Genomic DNA, 25,441 nt, shown 5'->3' with positions numbered 1-25,441 from the left:
AACTAAAGGATACTATAAAAGAGACTAAAGTTTACTAAACATTCTCTACAGTCAGTGTTTTTTCTCTTAATGCAAAGCATGTGCTTAATGGTTTCAGCCAGCAGAGATGCAAAAATCTGTCTAATCCTGTAAAATAAACTACTTTAAGTGTCAAGACTCTGACCACTGAATTCTTGCCAGGTAGATTAATCCCATTGCTTTCAAATTAAAAAGGAAATTTTAGCTGCTGTTGCTCTGCTCTAAAGAAAGTTGCTTCAAACAGAAGAGTAAAGGGCATTGAACAATTAGAATAAAAGAAGAAAAACATATCAACTACATCCACTTAGTATTGTTTTTGTACATCTACATCATGGACACTGCCAATCCTGAGCACAATCCAGCTGAGGAACTAAAAGCTTCTACTCTGCCTGAGCAACTCAGGTTCAGGAACCCAAAAGCTTTCCTTTATATCTTCTCCCACCAGGTCACTGACATTACTTGGGCTGCTCATCTTGGTCTGGGGTATCAATAACCTCATTATCCTTGTCACAGCTTTCTTCTAGTCACTCTGTCAAATCTGATCTTCATATTTTCATTTTACTGCTGACACACTGTATCAGGTACTTGTAATATTGGAAGAAGATTTTGATTAGTTACTACAGTACTCCTTCTCACACCATCTTTATTTTATCTTTTCAGGTCATCCACTTTCACAAATGCTAAAAACAGCTGATGTTGCTTCCTTGGATACACACATGTCCATGTCTATTAATGTCGGTCTAACAATCTTTGCCTACCATATGGTCAACATTTTCCAATGCTGAGACCTCCTCTTCGGCATCAAAATCAAACTGGGTTAATTCAGTACAGAAAACCCCAAATGCATGTTTCAAACCCATGTGTACTACGTCATTGAATATAAATCTTACTGGATTACAGAAAAAGGATGGCAGACCAAATTTAAGTATCTAAATTGGAAAATGTTGCCTAAGTATGGTCTTCTTTAACTGAAATGCTCAAGCAAGCCTTAAAGAATGGCTATTTTGTCAATTACAGTAATGACAGAGAATGAAAAACCTATTGAAAACCTATAAACCCCTTAACATAGGAGAAATTTACAAGACTTGAAACCATATTACCCTGTATTTTACTTAACAGCCAGCTATTAACATAACAAAATAAATATAAATATAATGGAAATATGACAGAAAGAAGCCAGGTCTGACTCCTGACTTTGAAGCTCTTTATATCATTCTAGGTTAAAGTGGGAAAGGCATAGCATGACATGAATCTGCACCAGGCTGCCAGTTTACTAAAAAGGGTGATGCAATCCAAGGGCTCTGAATTACCTAGTCATGCCCCTTCCATGGCCACTTCTTCCCTCTTCCCACCTTCATGCTTATAACTGAGCACCAGTTCCACCTAACTCCACCTCTGGTAACCATCAGGCTCGTCATGAGACTAGTGATGCCACTATCTCAGCAGAAAATTACCCTGTGTAGAAAAGGTAGGGTTTGTGCAGTCAGGGAGTGGAACTGGCTCAGCAAATGGCCCTGTGATTCCTGAGCTGGCACTGGGAGAAGGTCAGACCATCAGAAATGGAGGAAGCTGGCAGGGCAAAAGAACATTCCTCTGCTTTGGTATCTTTTTTGGTGAAATACCACACCAGCTGTTTACAGAACCAGAGCATTAGAGCTCTGGGAATGGGAACTGGCTCTATATGGAGATATTAACATCAGTGGTGACGTCCTCAGGTTCACTTTCTCAACACCACCAGTGTCACTGCATACAAAATCCTTCAGCAAGTCAGAAAAACTGCAAAACCAAGGAAGCCTCCAAAACTGCTGCAGTCAAGAAGCTTCATAGGACAATAAGCTTTTTCAGCAAATCTTCCTAGATTCTGAATTAACAATTTATTGTTGAAAGTTTGTTTTGAGAAGGGGAAGCCAGCCAATAAATGGAATGGCAAGGACAGAACCACTCAGAAGTGCAGCAACTAACCATGCACTTCTAAACCAGTACAGAGTTTCCCCTTCCTTCTGTTGGGAAGACTATACTAGGAAACTGGTGATCACCCAGCTAAAGCCAAATGCATTCGTGGGCACATTTTACAAAATTTGATATATTAAAAGCCTACACGTATGGATGCAAAAATAAAAATTAAATTTAAATTTAAAGAGAGAAGCACTTTCAGGTCAAAAAGAAGTCTTGAGAGAGATACTGACACTGTGATAACAACAAGAACAACAAACACTGCAAGCTAGAATACCTACATCCATAGCCATCTACATATTAAAAGAAATGCATATTCATGTTTCCTCGGTGATGTCCCTCTGCTCTTCCAGAGTCAAAGGAACTCTTCTCTAACTGGATACAATCTTTCTCACTATGCTCTTCAGCAGCTGTCTTTGCTGATTTCTAATCAAAGCTCATGACAACTGGCCATGGCAACAGATTGTACTTTCCCAGATGAGTGAGCAAACAAAGACTTTTCCCCCCCCACCCCCTCTTCCACAGAACTTGGGATGCGTATTGTGTCTTAAGAGGGAATTGATGAGTTCCATAATCTGGTCAACACCTCAAACACATTTAATGAAGGAATGTCAGAGGTCTATGATATTTGTATACTTCAAAATATGGACAGCTACATGACAAAGATAAATGCCAGCCTGGGAAACAAAAAACTGGGCTGTAGCAATTTATAAGAGTAGAAAATGAGAAACTTTTAGACAACAATTGATTTAGATTTGACTGAGAAACAGGCATACAAAGAACAAGTAAATTGACACATCATAAAAAAATCTTCACTTGGGTTTATTCTAAAGTATTCTTTAAATGGGGGAAAAAGCTCATCACAACAACATTCACTGAAAGATGATATTGATTTTAGTAGGCAGAGCCTGAGGGATGTCAAACCAGAAAATGACTATAATCAACTAGAAAGGAAATTCATCATGGCAAAAAGGAAGTGGGTGGATGTGCAAAGCTCATGAAAGAAAAAGAAAAAGAACACTGCCTGCTGTTAGATGCATTACTTAAAAAAAAAACAACAAACAAAACAAAGTGAATGCTAAAATGATTCCTAAGCAGTAAATAAATACATGAAAAATCTAATAGGTAGATATTGAAATAAAGTAATCAGAGTATAGGCTATATTTTATCAAAGAGGCATTGCAGAGTTCCATAAGCAAATGTATCCTGCCACTGTGTTCTAAAGAGAAATTCAGATTGAAGATTAAAAATCTGAATACTTAAAAACATAACACTTACATTTCTCAAAAAGACTGCATAAAAAGAGATAAAATACATGGTAAACCCACAATTCTAATTTAATTTTCTATAATGAAACAGAAGAGTGCTGAATAAAGTCTAGCAGAAGCCAGTGTGTTGATAATTGTCAAAGCAGACAACTTCAAACATCCTAGGACAGGAAAGATTAAGTTTAATATATCTCAAATGTGCGGGTTTAAAATAATTTCATTCAACATTTGTTCTCAGTCTTGAATAGGAGAGGAGGAAGAGGGAAGATTAAATGGCAGGTGAAATGAATGTTTTTTTTGGCGATAAAAAAATCTAGAGCACTGATGGAATGTAATTTAATCTAAACCAGCACAAACCACTTATGTTCTTCTACAAAATATGTGCATGACATAAGGCCTGATCTTTCAGTGCAATCTGGAAGCAGGATCGGCAGCACACCCAGCTCAAAGCCATGCTTTGCACGTGGGGTAGCGTACAGCACCGGGTTCCTACACAGCCTCCACGCAACATTCTGACAGCCAAATTAAGGAAAAAAAAGATTCAAATGTGGCTTATATTTTTGAATGTGTTGTTTTTCGCATGTTTGACTTGAGCAATTCTCTGATGCACGACAGGACATAGTGAAGGGATGCCAGCAGCTGAACATGAGGCTAGAGAAGTTTAATACGGAGCAGTCAGAAAACTGTGACTAACAATATTTGGCCAGAAACATTTAGTATATAAGTTGCATAATTCCCATTCCCCTCCACAGCCCTAAACCGTGCTATGCTAAGCAGTAGGTGAGGTGCTATAAAACAGTAGACAGCTTGTGAGCAGTGGTAACTTTTACTATGGCTGCTGGAAGCAGTAGTCCTCAGGGCCAATCCCAAAGCCCATCTTTATCTTCTACCACCTGTCTTCATTAGCGGTGGAAACAATAAAGCAGAAACACATGTCCACCGCTCCCCCAAATGAAATCTGTGTTCCTGCATGATAACTACATGCAGCTTTAGGGCACTGCTCTTAGCTACTATCAGTAAAGGGCATATTTCCACCGATATAAATGGCAACTTCACCAGTATCTGGAACAAGACAAAGAGTGGAATTCACCTAATAAAATGAAGACATCTATATCTGTGTTATTCATCTTAGTCAATTAACATGAAGAAGATTGTTAGGACTGACTTAGTTGACCTACTTAGACATTTGTTTTAGGATGAGGTAAATTACACTGTAGCTCCCTTTGAATGTATTAATTAGATTTTGATTTTCTATAAGCAAAGCTCAGGTGACTTGCTCAGTGTATGTTTACATCTATTTGGATGACTCCTATTTGCTTTGCAGAGTGCCTGCAAGAAGCCAGTTAATTGTGTATGCAATTAAGTTCATGAAACTAAAGACTTATTTATGCTTTTGTTGTTTTTTGTTTTGACATAGTTTTTCTACCTTAAAAGAAACAAAAATAGTTGGACTGAATCACAGAAAAGGTCCATCTGCTCCCCGTCTTCTAACAGTCACCAACAGCAAATGTCCAGGGAAGACTACAAGTATAAAGAAACCTCCCTGACAGACACTTCCAGTCAATGCAATTTGCGTTACAGGCTTTAGCGGGATTGATATTTTGTATTGAAGCAGAGATAACAATTTAGCCCTCACAGGGTTTCAATAACAATTGCCTGTGCAACGCTTCAGGGCAGTAAGCACTTTACAAGTACTAAGTACCACTATTCAACGTCTTTCACTTGTGTTAGAGATTTGATGATAAAATGCTCAGATTTCACATTATTCGTATTTACTTGTATTACTTTCATATTACTCATATTACTTGTATGAGCACAGAATAATTCACCCAGAGCTTGAAGTCGCTTAGCTGCCAACCAGTCTACCAATCTACATGATTTTCTGATTAAAGGCACCCTGAAGACCACTACAGTAATAATGAGGTGTTTCTTAAACATTTTAAGATTTAAACAGTTTAAACATATTAGTTACAGCTTTTATTTTTCAGACATACAAAACCTAAACATTTGTCTCTCTGGCAAAGTTACTCTTTACTAATTTTCAGAGCATTAGCTCAGAAGCTGCAACTTCCTATAACATACTGAGTTTATGTTAGGGGCAAGATAATTTACTCCATTTTGAACTATTTAGCACAAAGGGTCCTTGCAATAAATGCTATCAACTCTAACAGCTCTCCTTTTCTTTTCCTTTCCTCTTAGCCCTAGCAGAACAGTTTCCATAATTTAGTTTGTAAACATGTGAGCATGACACAAAAAAATATTACACTGGGATGAATATTCCTAAAAAAAGTCACCTAATCCTAGGTGACTAACAGAAACAAAACAAAACAAACAAACAAACAAACAAACAAATCAGCAACTTTCCATCAGGGAGTCTATGCAATACCAGATAACAGTCAACACAAAAATGCTCAATGAATTCCATTGGTTTTCCCTGGGTAAAGAGTAGAGCTGGAAGGGATCTGAAAGTCTTCTTCTCTGTTGAGAATCAGCTATACCTGATTATGCCAGCCTCACCTGACCAGAAAGATTTCCATAACCTCTACATAAAATCTACTTCCCGTACTTCATTCTCCTATTCACTAGACAAAAATGCTTTTTTAACTTCCAGTATAAATTGAATATTTTTGCCCCATGCACTAGTAATAGGGAGAACAGTCTACTTTTAAGAAACTTATGACATCCTATGAAGGGTGGCTCTCAGAGTGTGATACTAGCAAAGACCAGCTCTTGAAAAGATGTGTATCCTTTTGAAAATCATTTATGAATCAATTTTCCATTAACAACTACCGCATATGAAGTAAAACAAAGTCTATTTGCATTTATCTCATTTTATGTCTTTTGTTATGCTGGCATTGCCAACACAAAATATTTAAAATGTATTACTTATAGAGCCAATTATAATAATCAAGTGAGAAAAATTCCATTACAAATCGTAAAATAATCTCTTATTGTATTTTAGGGGATTGACTACATTATGCCATAAGTTCTTTAGCAATATTACAGTTGCTGAGATATCGGAATTCTTATATGCTGTTTCAAATTATTCTCTGAACAGCATCTGCCCCAATCTATCACATAATACATTGTCTACATAAAGGAAAAATTCTTACGGCCTTAAAGAATCCCAAAATACTTTAATAAAACAGGTTCTTGTCCTTTTTGAGTAAATGGCATTAATGGAACACGTAGAAGCAGATGACTGTATACAATTGCTGTTTTGCCCTTGAAAGGCAAATTCTTCTCTAGCAGCCGTTCAGAGGTTCAGCCACAAATGAGGGCTACCATATCCATCTGACATCGCTGAGGAGGCAACGTCTGGAAACAACTATGCATTTTTCAAACCCAGGTTTGAGTAGGTAGAGACTACACAGCAGTTTACCCAGAAGCTACAAATAGACATTTTTCAACAATTAAGACATTATTACTTTCCGTTAAGCACATCAAATTCTATAGTACAACATGGAAACAATATCTTTCTTAAAACCAAAATATATCAAAAGAAAACCCAGTTAATTACCAATCTGGTAATCAGATCTATGACTCTGTGATATTTAAATAGCCATCAAAAGGAAGTAGCTGGCAAGATACAACAGACATTTATGCATTTAAGTCACCTTAAAAGAAAAAAAAATGTTTTGACATTCATGAAGCGGATAGTGTTTAGCTAAGGATTTCTGAGTCTCCAGAAGAATACAAGCCCAGAAACACTCTAAAGCTGGCTAGATTGTATGAGCTGAATCTTCACGGCTTTTCTTCTTGCATGTATTCCTGTCCCAGAAAACAGCTTATGAGGGCATTTAAGAATCTAAGTTCCCTTTCAAAATGATGAAGAGAGAAAGAGGAAAATGCAAGGTCCAAAGACTTGATGATTAAACCCCTCTAAATTAAATCTTTCAGATAGTATTTGTTTGATGTATAAACATCTAGTATCTACACATACGTAAATGCTGAAACATTTAAGTGTATTTGGGTATTTGAGAGTACACAGTAGCCATCCAGACACCATCATATTCAGATGTAATACCTTGCCTTCTCATGCACAGGAACGAGGACAGAGAATGATCTAACCAACAGGAAAGGACAGGCTGGCACAGTGGTTTTTTCATCCTGATCTTCTTGCAAGTAGATGAATCAGGTTTAACTTTCCACTGCAGACTACTGCAATTGTTGCTAAAAGTCACTTGGTGAGCATCAGCAACTCAGATGCCTAAACATGGAAATCTAAATGTCTTACCCAAAGACTTATTCCCATAGGAATGGCAGATATGAAAAGGACCTACAGCAGCCCCACATCTTTCTTGGCTGAAGCTACAGTTTGGGTTTGTGTGCTTTAGAACATTCAAAGTTGCACTGAACATTCACATTTTGGCATTGCATTTGCCTTTCATGGGAGTTACATGTCTAATTTTCAGTGTGTATGTTATGAAAACCAGATTTCCTGCATAGACATTAGATAAAGGCATGTTCCTAGAGTACTTTGATTTACCCTGTGGAGATATCTCTATCTACACACTATATATGGATTTCTCTCTCTTAATACCTACACTGTGCCTGAACATTCTCCTCAGTGCCTCCATTTTATGAGAATCTCAACATTTCCACACCTCATTCTGATACTGTAAAGCTAGATGCAAAAGTGATGCTCATTCACTATGACATCAAGGGTATATAACACTGTAAGAGCGAAACAGACAATCCATAGAGAGCTATGGATGGCCAAGCCTTCATGAATGGACTTCCATTTGCACCATGCGCACAGAAGAAGCTTGGCTGACTTCAAACTTAATGAATTCTTATCAACTTGGTAACTAAATGACCTCAGGGCAGGATTAATATGTATGGTTAGAGAGCATTTACAACTCTGCCTAAAGCTATCTCACTTGGATGCTCTGAATTGCCCTCCTGAGGATACTACTTCTCTCCTTTGACTATATAGCTAGCTTGGCTTTCTCATTTAGGCATGAATAAGCTCCTTTTTAAAGCTTTGAACTATTTTTTGTGGAACCTCTGTGGCTTTGACTAGGACACATCCCAACAGATCCAGGTCCGATGGAACCACATTAAATCAGAGTATTTCAGAGACACCCATTCATCCTCCAGGAGCTAAGACTAGGATTTAGAAACAGGAATTTTGGATCTAAACATGTCAATGGTTTTTCTTTCAATTCTCCACATTTCACCAAGTTTTCTTTCTAACTCAGTGAAATTTTCTCACTTGAAAGTTAGATCCACAAACCATCGTGACTATCTTAATGCTATCAACAGTCAAAGTGCAGTATCAAAGCTCAGTTCAGCAAATCATCAAATAATATTCTCTTTGGGGTATTTTCTCCCCTTAATGAGCACACGTAAGACCTAGTTACATTAATCATCATATATATATTGAGAAGCAAATGTAATCCATTGTACATTCAGCCTGTCAAAATGTATCAATTATTCAGTCAGAACAGTATGACTGCATGAATCATTTCAGTGTTCATCCCAGAGCAGGCTTGGAAAAAGGTTTTGATGAAATAACTGAGTAGAAATTATAAAAACTATTATTTTTAACTAAATTTTGAGGTTTAAAAAGGGAAGGCATAAGTAGGTATAAGTCAGGTTTAGGACTGCTTAGAAAGCATTTCTTTTCCTGTCCTTCCTGCTAAGCTCTTTCCAATTCAGATAATGTTTCCATTCTGCTGCAAGTTTTTCTCAGGAAATTAATTTCTTAGCTGGATGTCACCTGAGGACGCCCAGATGAACCACCTAACACTACTGTAGCCTCTTTTCCTTCTAATGCTGTCTTACATCTTAACATTTCGCATAACAACTGCAAGATTTTTATGGGAGACGACCTGATCTTATTATAAACTCTATAAAGTGCTGCACCACACTTTATGGCATCACATAAATAACAGTAAGATAACATCACTGCTTGAGGACTTGTTTATGTTCGGAAAGTCCTCTTTTACAGGGCAAAACTGAAGGGTTTGGCCAACAGGAAACAAGACTGGAAGAAGATTGATCTCCTCTGCTTTTCACTCTTTGACAGGAGATCCTTGTTTTCTTTCCCTTACTGATATTTTCCCCCCGCTAATGTGTGTGCGGGGGGGCTGAAGTTGTCAAGAAGAGGATAATTGCAGGAGATATTTTGCATGATAGGATAAGATACTAGTCTGTTAGATGGAACTCTCCCTTATTCGGTGCGTATGCAGAGGAATGTATTAAACAGAAGTCCTTTAAGGTACGTTAAGCTTGACAGTCGTCTTTCCTCCGTTGTGAGTTTGGCACACACGATGGCTGTGAGACAACGATGTGGGCTGCAGCTTGCTCTCATTTTAATGCCAGCTCAATCCTAACATCCTCCAGCGTCTAGTGATTTTGCAGTGAGATTATTTTAAAGAAGTTTTTATTTTCTCTCAGTTTTTCAAATGAATTTAATATAGTGTAAAGTGAGAGTTTATGATCCTGGAGAGAGATATACCATACAGACTAGCACAGCATGAAAAGCATTGGGATAGGTTTTCCAGCATCCCCCAGTGCCTCAATTCTGAGCCAAAGGGACAATTTTCTAATCAAAACCCCTCATATTTTTCATTCTTTGGTACTCTTTTGATAACAGAAGGCCCAGACAAACAGAAGCAAACAGAAACTCCATTCTGCTGCTCATGCAAGCCTGTTCACAAAATGCCTCCCATAGGCTGCTTTCCACCAGCCCTGCTATTTCATTTAATCCATTCAGTCCTGAAGGATCAACTTAGGCAATTAGATGAGGGATTTGGGCTCTGAGGGATAATTGGATGACTTGCATGCAATAAACTTCTTCCACGCTCTCTTCACTTTTTTCTTTTGTTTTCTTTGCTCATCCCTTTGTTTCTCATCATTAATTTTTTTAATCAAGTTTGTAACACCCTTGCAGATACAGCAAGATAGTAATGTGACCGAGCAGCGAGAACCTAAACACCTACATTGCGGCTCCTGCCGTTTCATGGCTCTTTAAATTGTTCTGATGTGATACCAAGGGGGAGAGCGGCTGAATTTAGATGATGGGATGCAGTTTCATTTTTGTATCTGCAGCACTGCTGAAGTTGCAGGGAGGGAATGAATGAGCTCAGATGTCTTTGCCTAATCTCAGGTGAACCCTGGAGGGAAGCTCATAGAGGGGAAAAAGGTATTACAGCAGAATTTAATTGGTTGCATTCTGGTGAATTGTGTGTGAATTATATCATAGCCAAGGAGCTTACTGACACAGATTAAGGACTGCTGAAATGTAATTACCTTTCTTTTCCCTTTATAGCTACCTGCATCCCCACTCCTTGTCACCTCCAAGTCCCAGCGTGGGAGCAATTTTTGCCTTGGACACCCAACCCCATCTTTACTCTTTGGTCCTCAGCCTGATGCTTCTAACTGTCATTTCCTCCTATTTTGACATGTTCCTCTCACATCAACCACTTCCCTCATGTCATCCTTCCTAATATCTTATTTATTTACCATATAAAATTGCCTTCCTCTGCTCATGTGATTTTAAACTTCTCAGCTCCCTTTATTTCCTGTATGCTAGCATTATTTGTCAGTCTGGGTACACAGCGGTTTAAAATCACATGCAAGTTTGAACACCTCTCTCCGAAATTACAATATAATTATCTTTTATAACAAATGTCAGTGAAATATCAATGATCGCTATTGCTATCAACCATAAAAAGTAACAGCAACAACAACAAAAAATAATCAAATCTTAAACTGCCTAGCTTAAATGTGTAAAGATTGTGTAACTAACTGCTGAATGTGCAGAAGTCCTTTTCAATGCCCATCTGCAAGGAATACAAACATTGCAGCCACAGCTAAGTCTCTCAACCTGTAGGACGGAACGTTTCCCTTCTAGATGTCCACATTCAGTCTCACATGAACAGACACACAATGCCTTGCATACCTCATGTGAAGAGCTGCTCAGATAACACTGACAGGCATAATATGAAACTAGACCAGACTGTGCACAACCTTGTGAAACACTGTAGGTTTCTTCCAAATGAAAAACACCCATCAAAATCAACGTCAAGAGTAAAAAAACCTCAAATATTTCTCCTCCTACTAGAGAGATAGGTATTCAAGAGCTAGCCATCTTCAGATGAAAGTATTGGGTTTTTTGAGATAAATATCTTACTTAGAAATAAATTGAAAAATACTTTTCAGAGTTCTTATATGACTGGGGAGCATGCAGCTCTGCTCTCCATATCTCCTCAGTGAAGAGCAGGTGTGAGTAGCTCAGGCAGAATGCTGAAGGATGTGAGTGTTGAGTTGCTTCAAATTGTACTCCTGTGCTCTTCACAGAGAACGTAAATTGACTGAAGATGGAGTAATGAACTAAGAGCGTGAAATGTGAAAAATATTATTAAACTAAGTTCACAAAAGTAAACATTGCATTTGTTTCCAAACAGAGAAGGAAAGGAATATGGTAATGGTTTGTCTCTTCTATGGTATGACGTGGTGATACCGGAGGTAGCTTTTGTCTTTGCAGCAGCCTAAACACTGCAACAGAGGCCTCAGCAGCAGCTAATTTACCCTGTTTTGTGACAGAGGAACACCCATAAAAATCTTTTTTCGTCTTTCCTTAAGATCTCAAGGGACACCCTCAGGTACCAGGAATTTCAGACACTTTATGTCCTTCTGCCCTAGACCCTAGTACATTCAAGAGAACATGGAGGTGATAAAACAAAAATTTAGGTTAAATACCAGGCAATTGTCTTCTCAAACAAGAGCTATAGAAGAAAAAGAGTAGGCTACCTCTCCACATAAAGCTGGTGGACAAACCCATTTCAAAGTGACTGAATTTCCACTACACGAGTGATGGAATAAACCACAGTAGGAATCAATTCTGTGTATGGAGGGAGTCAGACCAAGTGACTAACAAGGTCTTTTCTATAACTCAGTAGAAAATGGTTTCTGGAAGAACATCACCAGGCACTTCTCACAAGCGTACAGGTGTTAACCTTGGTGCCCTGGCCATGTTCCAACTCAGGTAATTACCTTTTTCACTTAAATTCTCCTTCCAGACTCTCCTGGCTTGTCTCCGCTCCCAGGCCCTGATTTATACGCAATTAAACAGCAGCAGTGTTTCACTGCACAGGTGATTGCTGGTCAGGGCAGGGAGTGGTGAGGGGATCAGCTGCGGAGTGGAATGGTCGTTACATTGACTACAGGTCCCCATTAAAGGTTATGAAGTTCTTTAGGGTCCTTGCAAACATACTATCCAGATGAAAGATAACCCTGTATAGACCATCCCATGCCTCATCTGTGCTTACGAGGAGGGCAGCTGATTATTTTTTTTCTTTTTTCGAGGGTGAGAGGATAGCTGGCTTCCCTTTGTCACAGCAAGCTCAGCAGGCAGCTTCCCCCCCTCCCCCATCACTGTCCAGCAGTGCTGCTGATCTCCACAGGAGAGTTGCTTCATTTCCCCCTCCCTCTCCTCTGGTGCAGCCCCTCAGCTCCGCAGGAGGCACCCACGTCTCCTGAGGCCCCGCTCCTGCAATGCCACAGCACTCGCCAGCTGCAAATTTCAGCTCATGAACAAGCGCAGGTGAACAGGAGTCTGAGAATGGCTTGGAAACCTTTGCTTCACAACAGCCTGCGAACACAGTATCATTTTTCTAGGACTTATGATCTCTTTTTGTCCAGGAAATTGTACAGATGAGCCGCAGAAATGCAGTGTTAAAAGATAAATACTGAAAATCCTCTACAGAAGAGGGGCTGCCAGAGCAGCAGGTCCCACACGGCAGCAAATACTGCCCATGCAGGAGAGCAACGCAATTCTCCACCAGCAGAATAAGCCCGACTGAAAAGCAAGAACTAAGTATGTATAAGAAGCACATGCAATCCAACAGCACACAAAATTGAGTCATTTTGCAAAGGTACTTTCAGACGCATCATTTTTGGTGGAGCTGAATATTGTATACACCACACAAAACCTGTGAAATAAAGGACAGGAGGCAGCTTCCTATATTTCAAGATGAATGAAGGGTTATACTTTCTTCTCAAACTTTTCCTTCAAGTTTTAGATAGTGTATTGGAGAAAAAGATAAGGTATATGTTCCAAACATTTTGTGAGAAACAACCCACGTACCTGAGTATAACTCTGAAATAGAGAAATGCAATAGGTGATTTAAGAAAAAAACAAACTTTGACAATCATTCTAGAGGAAAAGTTCAATGATAACAATGAAGTATTATTTTGTGAGGTAATCCTTATTATTTTCAAATTTTTTTGATGCCTGAGAAATCTGAATCTGTTTTTTTCCTATTCCAAATCTTACACAAAGTGATTAATTATTTGGGGGTTTTGGTTTTGTTTTTCTACACATATCCCAGACTCAGAGTTGCACAGCAATAGGATGACAGAAAATGGACACAACCTAGAGCATGGGACTGTCTAATATAAGAAGCTTTTTCTTTTCCCTTTTGTTTTCTTAGATAGCATGAAGCTGGTCAACTACTGGAACAGGCACCCAGGGAGCTGGATGAAATCTCCATCCTCAGAGATATTCAGCATACAACTGCAGCCCTAAGCAACCTGACCTGATCAAAACTGCTCTGAGCAGGGGGTTGGACTTGATAAGCTCTGGAGGTCACTTCCTCCGGAGCAAAGGAATTTTTAGAGAAGAGGTTTTTTTATACAAACACATATTGACAGACATAAACATGCACACATAAAAATTCTGCCACAGCTAAACACATTCATGCATTTGCATCTCATTCTGCACATGTGTATGTGCTCTACTGAACGTGGACACACGCTCACATATGACATGCTGCACAGATGATGGAGGCATCCAACAGGGAATACTGAAAACATAAGCGTGAGGGCTCCAATAAAGCAGGGGTACTCCTGACACTGAATGCTGTCTCAGTTTTACCTATTTTCCTGTTAAATTCTGACATCTTAAGCTGCAGCAATTTTAGCTACATCAGAAGAGTGCAATTAATGAAAGCTAATCAAATTCAGTCTGCGTGAACTGTTCAGTGGGGCTTAAGAGGGCAAATAACAACTTAGCTATGACCATCTAAGCAAGACATAGAGGATATTTTTTTAAATTCTAATTAGACTGGACTGAGGAAAATGGATACAAATAAGAAAAGGAAAAGATGGCCCTGCCCTAAATCACAGTGCCTGCATTGAATGGACATCAACCGCATCCACCGAGTGCAGCACGCTTTTCACAAGTGCAAGATGAGCAAAGGAAAATTAAGATTGTGACTGTTTTTCAGCCACCCACAGAAGAGGACTGAGGTACAGTCCATGGCATTTGGACTGCCTCAACCCCAGTACATCCTGCTGATGCTGAATACCAAACCACTTGTTGTTTTAACATGGTACCTGAATGGAAAGTTTCTTGGCTACTACTCTATAGGGAGGCCTTCCAAGAAGAAACAGGTTATGAATCTCAACTTAAAACAGAAACACAAATGCTTTTGGGGAGTAGAAATTACCAGAGTATGATAATGTAGACAAAACTTAGATGAACAGCCCTACTAAAGTGAAAGGAGCAATTTCTTTTAATTGCACATCCTTTCACAAAATGCCTTTGCATAAATTCCCATAATTGCTTTTCTTCATGATCCCCCAACGATTAGATAAAAAAAAAACATTACTTACAGCACTGTTTTAATTTGAAGTTAGTTTTAGATGAACTATAAAAGCCTAACTTAGTGACTGTGCAATCTTACTGCCTGTACCAACTCTTTTGATTTCCCTCTAACATATAATATTTTTGCCTCACCTGTCATATACAAAACTATGTGTCCTCAATTTTTAATGTCTATTTGCAAATTTATACTTTATCAGATACTGAGACTGAAAAAAACATTAGTAAAAGCAAATGTATGGAAAATTGCTTCTACAGAAAAGAAGGCTCTGTCTTAAGTACAGTTTTAAAAAAGTTGGATCAATTAGCAATCTGTGAATGTTAGAAACATCTTAACAATGTCTCAAAGATGAAAGAGCATATCGCAGAATGAGGGAAGGGGGAAAAATTAAATTATGTCTGCAGTCATAATGAATCAAAGCCCAGAAGGTGGTCTCCGAATCAGCAGGTTTTGATGAAATATTAAGGAAAATGATTATTGATGAAAAATGAATAAGATCTTTTTGATTCTAGCAACCTTTAAATCACACTTTGCTAATTAAAATAGCTTCAATGCATCCCTCCATTCCTTGATGGGCATTTAGCAATCCTTAAAATGAGTGGGTTAATTTGACAACATTTTAGCAAATATGCATAGAGTTTATCTTAAGCAAGCAGACACATCACAGTTTAAGATGATGTAAAAAATAATACATAGCTAAACCTTCTCTTCCTTTCTCCTTTTATTTTATTTTTTACACTACATCTACTAACACAATTACAAAGTAATGACAGGCAGCTTCTGCTTGTTTCCTCTGCAGCACACAATACCCAGTAATATATACTACAACTATTAATGAGCCATGAACTATGTCTCGGGAAATAAAGACCGAAGCTACTATTTTCTGTCTCCTTTGTTTGCCAGGTCAGAGCGCTCTTAGGACAATTACTCCTGCTACCTGGGAGGCCTCTTACTGTGGGTACTGTGAGCTTCTGCAAATAAATTTCCTTCCCAAAGGTAAGTGGAAATGAGAAGTCTGAGAGACATTAGTTGTCATATCCCTTGAAGTTGTACTGAATCTAATTGCTTTTTAAAATATTGGTAGTAGAAATTCTGCATTCTCTTTTTGTCCCAGTTTGTACCGTGCTTCCTTTTAAGGAGAAACCTAAGAACGAGAGAAGGCTGTAATGGAGACTGAACTGTTGCACACAGAAGACATTTAATTACAGAATGCGATGCAACTCAGGCATGCCGTGCATTACTGTTACAAAACTATATACAAAAAATAAAATGAAGTAAAATCTGCTCTTTCACTTTTTCTTTCACAAATTAAGTCTTATATGTAATATCACCATTTAAAGTCTGGGCAGATGAAATTACCTATTTGTTACAAATATGTGATCTATTTACTGTAATAACATTTCATACATCTGTCATGTAAGAAAGACTTCTATGAATGCATCAGATTGAAAAGCTATTTAAATGTCACTAGTATTTTAAGGAATGAAAAAAAGTCGTGGCAAGTAAATAAGTCTGACGTTGGAACGTTTTTCAGAAATACATAATCATATAAAATAGGTCATGCAAGAAACCTTTTAATGTCTCACATCATACTGTTTGAGACTTAAGGAACAAGATTTCAAACGCCTTATGAACCAATTCTTTAACAATATGCTACGAAGTATAAGGCTGCAGTAATATACACTGTTTTCTGAATGGTGAGTGGAAAAGCGTTGGTTTTCAGCTTTCCAACCAAGAACAAACTGAAATGAGATCTTTCAGTGATTTCTCAGTTTCGAGGGTTGCCAGTGTGGTGTGTTTCATAAGCACTCATTCAATGAGTTCACAGGATATTACAAGGAATTAACCACCCCTCCCCCACCCCCCCACAATGTATATGTAGTGATGTTATTTTCCTTCCTGAAATTTACTGCAGAGGATTCCTCCCCACAATTAGACTCCACCACTTCTGCCAGTGACAAACTACTTTGAACACAAGCAGGGTGCTTTTTAAGTCACATAAACAAACAGGGCTGGCCATAAGGATAAACAATGTAGTTAAATATAGTTTGTCTCATTTGTGAAGGATATACCATTCATATAAAAAAAGGAACAAAACCCCCTCCTAAGTCTCCAATATTAGAAGAACATAAATTAAAACCCAAAATTTTACTTCAGTTTTCATCCACTAACCTATATTAATTCAAAGATGTAACTTCAAATTTTATATTTAGTTTTAGCAAGCAGAGAGACAGGATTGAGTGAACACAGAGCACTCCTTCCAGTATCTGCCTGTGCACCCCTCTCCTAAAATCAGACAAGACTAAAATGCAACACCCCCCCCAGCTCTTTAAATGCTTGGAGAGGAGAAGCTGGAATCCTTCACCAAAAAGGAACAGATGGATTGACTGGAGGGACATAAAAGACAGAAGAATCATAAATTTCTATTCTATTTAGAAAGGGCCACATTCAACACCAACAACAAATTAAAATGATTAAATTATGCGTTCAAGTACTGCACAGCACCAGTTTGCAATCCAAATTTTGGTTAGCAGGACTAGCAAAGAACAGATTTTAGCAGTTTACACCAGTAGGATCAAAGCACTTCATTTAATGAACAGGAGAGCCTTTGCTTTTCCAGCTTTGTGTACTCAAATATTCCCTGTAACTTTTTCAGGATGAACTTAAAATTGTATTGATGGCATTAGTGGGAAATAAAGATGTGTGTGTTACACGCAGCTGTTTTTTTGGACTGCAGTCTCAAGCCACACAATAGCCATTTGATGCCCGAGACATTGCCTTTTCCAGTTTTACATGTTTTATTTCATACAAGGATATATAATTTAAGGGGGGGGGGGGGGTTAGGTTTTTTTTGTTGTTGGTTTTTTCAATAAATTAAATGCTGCCTGCTGAAAAAATGTTAAAGTTGTTCTCTTTTTTCTTCAAGCAACAAAACACCCAACTGATCTATATCTGTGTGCAAATTGCACTAATATACCAATGAAGAATATACATAATTCGGTTGTGCAATGTATTTAAAAGTCCTGATAGGTATCATGCCCTTAAATGGATGAAAAGCGACAGGTTTTGACCTACCCTTTATAGATATAGTATCTTATAATAAGCAGTAGCTGCAGTTAAGAACTGACAGTCACAAACCTAAGCAGATACTGCTAATTTCCAGCAAAGAGAGCTCGCCGGCGGTCGCACGGAACAGGGGCACTAAGGGCGCGTTCGCTTCACCCCTCCTTTTGTAACCCAGCGCGGGAAGTTCATCCCTCTCTTATCTTTCTGTGCACTTTCCCACTGCAACCATTTGTAGAGGTACTAACTCGGGCTGCTGTTGTAAAAACAAACAAATAGCTGCTGCGCTTCAGATTACACGGCAAGACAACGGGAGGAGAGAGGAAGCAAAACCGCCTGGGTTTAAGCGAGGCTGCGGCTGTGGTAAATGGAGAAGGACACGGTTCTCACAACAGTATCAGTCCTTGGTATCTGTTCAGAAAGAAACCAGGACTTTTAAGTAATTAAAAGGGGAGACCTGAATAGAGTTCACTGTAAGTCTGCCATTTATTCCACCAAGGCGGTAATGCAAACAGCGGAGTGCAATTGCATACTTCCACAATAGGGAGCCTACATAAATCCTCATAAATTTATATTAAAAGTTGTCTTATATTCTATGAAGATGGAAGAACAGAAGAAAACAACCAACCTAAGATAATAAAATGCCAATGCTAATGGCGTCTTTTGGGTTCTAAACATATGGGTCTGTGAGAGACTGAGCTAATTTTTAGGCAGTCCTGGGGGCAAGGATTACTGGCTTATAGGATGAAGGGTAGAGGAACAAAAACCCCCAATGTGTTAGTGCTAAAGTGAAATTAAACCCCACGAAGAGTCTCACAGAGGCTCTAACTAATCCCTCTCTGGGTTATCACAGACAGAGGAGGCAAAATACCACAGTGACTTCCAAGTATTATTTTCAGTTTTACATATTAGACAAGTGCAAATAGTTCATTAACCCACTACTCTCCAACGGGTTGTCTTGGAAAGTCTGTTTGATTATCCCATAATGGCATATGTGCCATTTTCTAGGCCAGGAAAGTCTTTCCAGAAGCCAGATTGTCACAGAAATGAAGCTTCATTATGCCACAAAAGGGTGACACTCACTGGAAGATAAGGATTTAAAACATTTTCTGAAACATTACTGATTATTTAGGGAGCTTGGAAAACAAACGGATCCCTGCTCTGAAACATTTGCAACCTAATCAAGTATTGACAGTGTATTTACCCACGAGTGGTGCCTTCCCCGGGCAGCACATCATCTGTAGGGCTCTGATGGCAGAGGGCGATACACAATGAAGAACAAGGGATCCACGCGTAGGAAAACACTTGCACATCAGTGAAGAGATGTTAACAGAGGTAGGAGGGAAGAGCTTACTCATAATCTTATTCCATCTAGGTTGTTAGCCTTCTGCACAGCTCTGCAGGTTTTAAATGTCATTGGTTAGATGGTTTACAGTGCCGTGGCCTTTCCCTTCACAAAAGCGCTCTTCAAGACAACTTCCAGAACTGTCAGAAGATCTCTCCACTGAAGAAACAAGAAACATCCTCGCACTTACAGGATGCATCACCCTGAGTAATAATTCCTATCTGCACCTCTGGTGGGCTTGGCAGTAAGCTCAGATTCCTATGCATAAGTGATCCCACAGACTTAAGAACACTCCTGTGACTGACACTACTAATAAAGAAGTTAATATAGCACCTTGTTGTTTTAAAAAATATTTATCCAGGCATGGCAATATAGTATTTCATAGCTTTCATGACCCATTCTGCTATTGCTAAGAGTTATTTTACACACACTAGAAAGACAAGGTCTGCTTATTTCACTCTTTAGATATTCCAGTATTATATTAGAGTGTTTCTTTCCAGTTTCTGGGATTCATTACTCTCATGCCAATTTAAGCATAAAGATACTACTGACTAAATAAAAGTTAACATCTTAATAAAATGTTCTCTCCTTCTTTTTGGAAAAGGAGCAAGCAAAGTATGCAGCCTGACCTTAAAAACAGCATCTTGCCTCGTTGCATCAAATAGATGACAGTTAAAGCAAGTGGGGTTATTTTCAGTTCCCAAATATTCCTTTGACATAACTTGATTCCACTTCTGATAGAAAAGAAACCAGTTCATAAAGGTCTCCCTTCTAAAATGAACATTTTTCTTTTTAATGGCAAAATGCATGCAAAAAGCATATGATTATGGTATTTATGTTTCCATTAAAATGTCCTCAGCAAGCTGGAGGAGTCTAACCTACTATTTTCAAGCTATTTAGATTTACAGCAGCACAGTGCCTATTTTATTTCAATTATATTTCAGGACATAATTCAGGACAATGCACTTTTGGTGGGAAATGATTACAGAGTGACAGCCAGTAAACGTCCATTAGGACTTGTCTTTCTACATGCTGCTCAGCTGTGGATGTCAGGTGATTGCTATAAAACCCCATTGTATAGCATCATTGTCATCTACATGAAAAACACTATTGATCAGTCATGCAGCTTCTCTTCTGCATGATGCAAAACATATAGAGACATTTTTCAGCTAAGCTAAAAGCTTTATCCACACAACACAGTTCTTGAGATACTTCTCTCCTGAACTGTAAAATAAACATAGATTTTACATTCCACCTAGATTTCACTGTTAATACCTAATGTAAGTAGTGAGAAACTTCTTAGCAGTCTGTCTCTGTCAACCATCAATAACACAGGATGGAGCTAACATCGCAAGGGCAGCTGTTACATATATGTAGCTATACTGACCACTGATCACTCCCAACATATTTTATTTATTTGTTGCTAGAGCTTCATTTCTTCTGAGCAATAAACTGCTCCTCTGTTAAGAATCTGCTTTAATGGTCTAGAATCAAGAACAGAAAACAACTTTTTTTAGTGCTACTGGAGAGACCTGCTGTGACTACTGTAACTGGCATTTAAAGTGGTTCAAGATTTACAACAGCTACTCATATGCGTGGATTATGTAAGAAGCCCAAAATAAAGAACCTCCCATGTTTCAGTTACATATTTAACAGATAACAACTATCACTGAAAACCCAACCCAACCAACCAATCAACTCTCTGCCCAAGCCCTACCAATATCCATCAATGACTTAACTGACGCAACATAAATCTATATTAAAGTAATTCTAAAACAGCTTCAAGTCCTGTAAGGATGTTTTTGAGTAGAAATTATTATTTATAGGTGGGTTTTTTTTAATAGCCATTGTTCATAAGATGAGTAAAGCAATGTTGCTTATACACATACAGAGTAAGTTAACAATGAGTAAGTTAACGACTCTTTCTGCTTTGCTGTATTTTGGGATTATAGAATCCACTTTCTAATTTAGAGAAATGAATGGACAATACAAAATTTAAGGAGTACCTATGTTCTTCTTATTGTTTTTTACTATCTGTCTACAATTGCAGTGCTTGGGATACATGCAAATACAAAATGCACCCAAGAGGGAAAATGAAGAAACAGGACTGGTTTTGTACTGGTTGCAAGTTAGGTTATAAAATAACTTGGGGGACCTCTGCCTGACAACTTGACAGCACCACCATTTGTTGAAGCACTATAATAGTTGTTCTCATAATATCCTTAAACTTGCAAAAAAGAAAATAAAATTGTCCATTATTCTGATGAGCAGTTTACATACTTGTCCTCCACTTTTTTACCATTCATACACCGTGACACAGTTAAATTTACATCAGTTGGTGGCATGTGCTGATGAAAATAAGAGAGAATTGAAGAAATATTAAAGAAAAACAAACCTTGACAAGGCCTCACACACAGGCGCAGTAATTCTCTTGCAAGTTAAGGAAAAATTTGTCAGAAGTGCTCAGCGATGGTATGCAAACTATTATGGGACATTTTGTTATAGGCTTCCTTAGAGGAGACTTTTAAATAACCTTTTGGACATACTTAAATGTCAAATTTTGTTTGGCACTAAGCACCAAACTGTAAAAGAAATAACATTTCCCATATAAACAATGCTGCTTTTAATACGAACGTGCTAAAGATTTGAGACAGCCTGGCCATTCCCAGCTCCTGGCAGTTCAATGCAAGGGTAACGCACCGCAAGTGATTTCCCTTCCCATCCACAAACACTGGAAGCGACTGTTCCTATTTAGGTAACCTCTGAAATGTCCGGAGGAAAGGAAAGGGTGACAGGGCAAAGGGATAAAACACACTGAAAATAATGCTCACTGCAGGTGAATGCTACCGTAAACAATATTTTAAGGATGCAGAACCGCAACCAACTATTTCTCCTCAAATTTCCTGTAGTATTGTCAGGATGAATCGGACTGCAGAGAAGGGAGCTCCCTGGAGAATAGCCCCGTGAAGAGCCACTTAGATGCTTGGTGTGGAAACGGGCACCACAGGAGATGCCAAGAGAAGGGAGAAGGTCTCACTGCTGGAAAGGAACAGCAAGAAACAAACTGCAATGCACATGGGGTGGGGAGCCAGGTACCCTGTAGACAGGGAGACAACTCACCTGAGGCTCACATGGCCACACCTATTTCTTAAAATAATGCTCAGATGACACTTTCTTAATACATCTAAGATAAAGCCTGTAAAACACAGAGCAGCCTTGTGAAGACAGCTAAGCCACGATCCAGGCTCTCCTGCTGAACATCCCACAGGTTCAAGCTCCCAGACATCTTTTGCCCACCTCAAGACTGAAAGCTGCTCCCTCACAGCTGTTACATCTCCCCCATGCCCAACTAGATGATCTTCAAGGTCCATTCCAAGCCAAACCATTCTCTGATTCTGCAACGTGCTCTGTCAGCCATGGGCCTGAGGTATGGACCTGACTTCTGTGAGAGGGAAAGTTGATGGTGCAAGTCACTGCAAAGTTCCCCAAAAATTATCCTGGACCCAGGTGGGATTCACCAGCTCTGCAATTTGGCTGTTAGTAAAGGTGTGAGGAGAGAGGAGAGAAAACCCCATACACTACTCATCTTAACACCTCAGACCCTTGAATGGGTACTTCAGAGCCAGAGCACATTTATAGCAAACAATGATCTTTTTCCATCTGAATTGCCTGTTTTTTTCCAGGTGTTTCTTGCCGAATGTGCCTCCCCCCTTTGTCACAGGGCTGGGGGTGGCTTTTCTTGCCTCAGTTCCTGACCCGCATTTTCTCCCTCTGCTCCAGCCCATTGTGCGTGCCGGTTCTTTCCTTTTGTCACAGTGTGATCCAGTGGTGAGAGACGGGGCCCTCTGTGCTCCAGGAGCAGCCTGAATGTGCAGAACTACCACACTGCTCTTCAGTCCTACCCATATGATTAACACCGGATTCCCCCGGCACTCCCTTATCTTCAGTTTTACTCACTCTCTCCTGGCTCTTTTATCAGCAATCACACAGAGTTAGCTGGGTCACGCAGGTCTTCTATTTCGCCGTGCCAGGTTTGCATCAAAGAACGTTTTTTTTTGTTGATGTGACATTGATGCCATTCAACTCCAGCATGAAACACTGCCTTTGGTCTAACAAAAACAGCCATGAGAGTCACCACGTGGCAGCCATATCCAGCCAAGCTATCTTGATTTCCAAAGGCACAAAAGTGCTAAAATGTCAGGCACCTGGGCATACCAGCGCCAGCCAATATAAGGCTAAAGAATACAAAATTTCAAGGGCAGAGCTGAAGCTGTCATTTTTCAAAATTATTTTGCTTCCTTCACTGAAATAATGTACATATCCGCAATACACAAATTATGTTTATTTAATTTGAAAGATAGGCCTTTTACACAGTGCAGTACAAGAGCACAGTGAGACTGAGAAAATAAAAAGGCAGTTGTGCTGCTGAATTTTAGTAAAAAATTATGCATTTGACAATGCACCTGAGATGTTATTTTTTGTCATGTTAGAGGATATGTTTTTACCAACATTATGTAAAGGAACTTTTCAAAATAAGTCTAGTGGAGGGTTAAATGCACCAAGCTCAGTTCTTAGCTGAGTTTTAGACAATTAGCTGCACTCTGCATGACAGCTATTTTCCTTAAGAGCAAATACAAATGATTCCATTACCACCTAGAACAGGATACGCAAGATGAACACCAGTCATCATGGACAGCTATAAAGGTATCTCAATCACTGCAACCAAAGATACCACTTTGCTGTTTCAACCAAAAGTCTTGTATTTTTCTTCTGGAAAGAATGGGGTAGAAAACAAAATGAATAATTTTATTCTGAGCTGAATTAATAACCTCTGAACGAGATAACGATAGGTCCTGCACTAGGATTTCGGTGTTACTTTTTATAAAGCTGAGGAAACGCAGAACTACAAGATCATAGATGTAAGCCAAGAAAACAGATGTATTTTCATTGTTAAAGTACAAAAAAAGCTGTGAATTTTGCCTTTGGTTATTTCTGTTTTAGCTTCAGGTTTTCAAATGAACTCAAAACTCCATCAACAGAAAGCGGAATTTTGCCCAATTTCAGCATAAAACCAAGCATGACACAGTTCAGATAATGTAACCACAGGACGCTTATAAATCATTAGCTACAGCCTCAGAAGAGAAAGTAACTCCTGAGTCAAGCTTAGAGTTTACTCACTTGGTATGCTTAATCCAAAAGCTCAACCTGTTAGACTGAAGTTCAGGACTACAGTAGGACTAGAATCCAGGTAAACTTTAACGCATTTTTGCTTTAACAAGAACTTTCCAGAGATTTTGTAACTGCTGTGACTACATTGGAAATGTCGTATTCCACAACCACAGCAGTTAGAGCTCTGATAAATAAATCAGATGACATTACAAGTGTGAATTTAATTTGAATGATACCAAATGGTGACTCCAATATTCCAAACCATCTGAAGAACGAGAAGAAAAGCAGCTGCTCTTCAGAAAATAACTTACATGTCCCATTCTGTTACAGTTTGTGTGAGCTCAATACTTTTCTACATAAAGGCTTTTAAGAAAACATTAATAAAAACGCAGTTCTGACTTTCCAGTTGATGTACAGTCATCTCCTATGACAAAAGCATTACAAGGGTGGATTTTGAAAGAGCGTATTGACTGATGTCTGGTGCCTACCTGTCTACAGGTGAAGACTTTGAATTCCGTGGTTTCTTTACTTGGGCGTACAAGGCTTCCACTGTCTGCCCTTCCCTCGGGCTCTGCGGTCGGGCGTTCAGCATTATCGTGCCACTGTTTGAAGAAGAGTCATAGGAAGCGATCCCAGCGTACATTGGGTCCGCATCACAGCCAAAAGTCCGGTTAAAATCCTGTATCTCTGCATAGTCACGTTCACGAGCTTGTCTCTCTCGAAATTCTCGAGTTTTCGCTTGAATTCTGAAAAAATTAAAAGAAGGCTGAAACTGATGTTTTCCCTCCCAGTCATTTGAAAGCAGCAGTTAGCAGACACTTTAGGTAGCCCATCTTAATGAAAACCACTGAAGCGTTTCCAGTTTCAGTTTGACATGGAGTCTCAGGTTTACCTTGGATATTGAAGCCTGGATCGAAGTAATGCTACAATCAACACTAGTTTTTAAGGAAGAAGTCTGATTATCCACTGTCTTCTGTTTCATTACTAAGCTAAATAACGACTAGCCA

The 25,441-nt window shown here is 38.9% G+C and overlaps 1 protein-coding gene across 14 annotated transcripts in view; it reads right to left on the bottom strand.

The window, feature by feature from the left end:
- The window catches only part of PARD3 (par-3 family cell polarity regulator), a 481,499-nt gene that overhangs the window by 75,401 nt on the left and 380,657 nt on the right, over positions 1-25,441 (bottom strand). For all 14 annotated transcript variants that reach the window (XM_080384293.1, XM_080384294.1, XM_080384290.1 and 11 more), the window contains one exon: positions 24,923-25,180. In XM_080384293.1, the coding sequence (XP_080240419.1) occupies positions 24,923-25,180 (258 nt within the window). The remainder of the gene's footprint in view (positions 1-24,922; positions 25,181-25,441) is intronic.

Source organism: Falco punctatus (genome assembly GCF_963210335.1).
Source record: "Falco punctatus genome assembly, chromosome: 4".
NCBI lineage: Eukaryota > Metazoa > Chordata > Aves > Falconiformes > Falconidae > Falco > Falco punctatus.
Note: the sequence above shows the minus strand (reverse complement) of the source record. Positions and strands in the feature narration are given on the sequence as shown.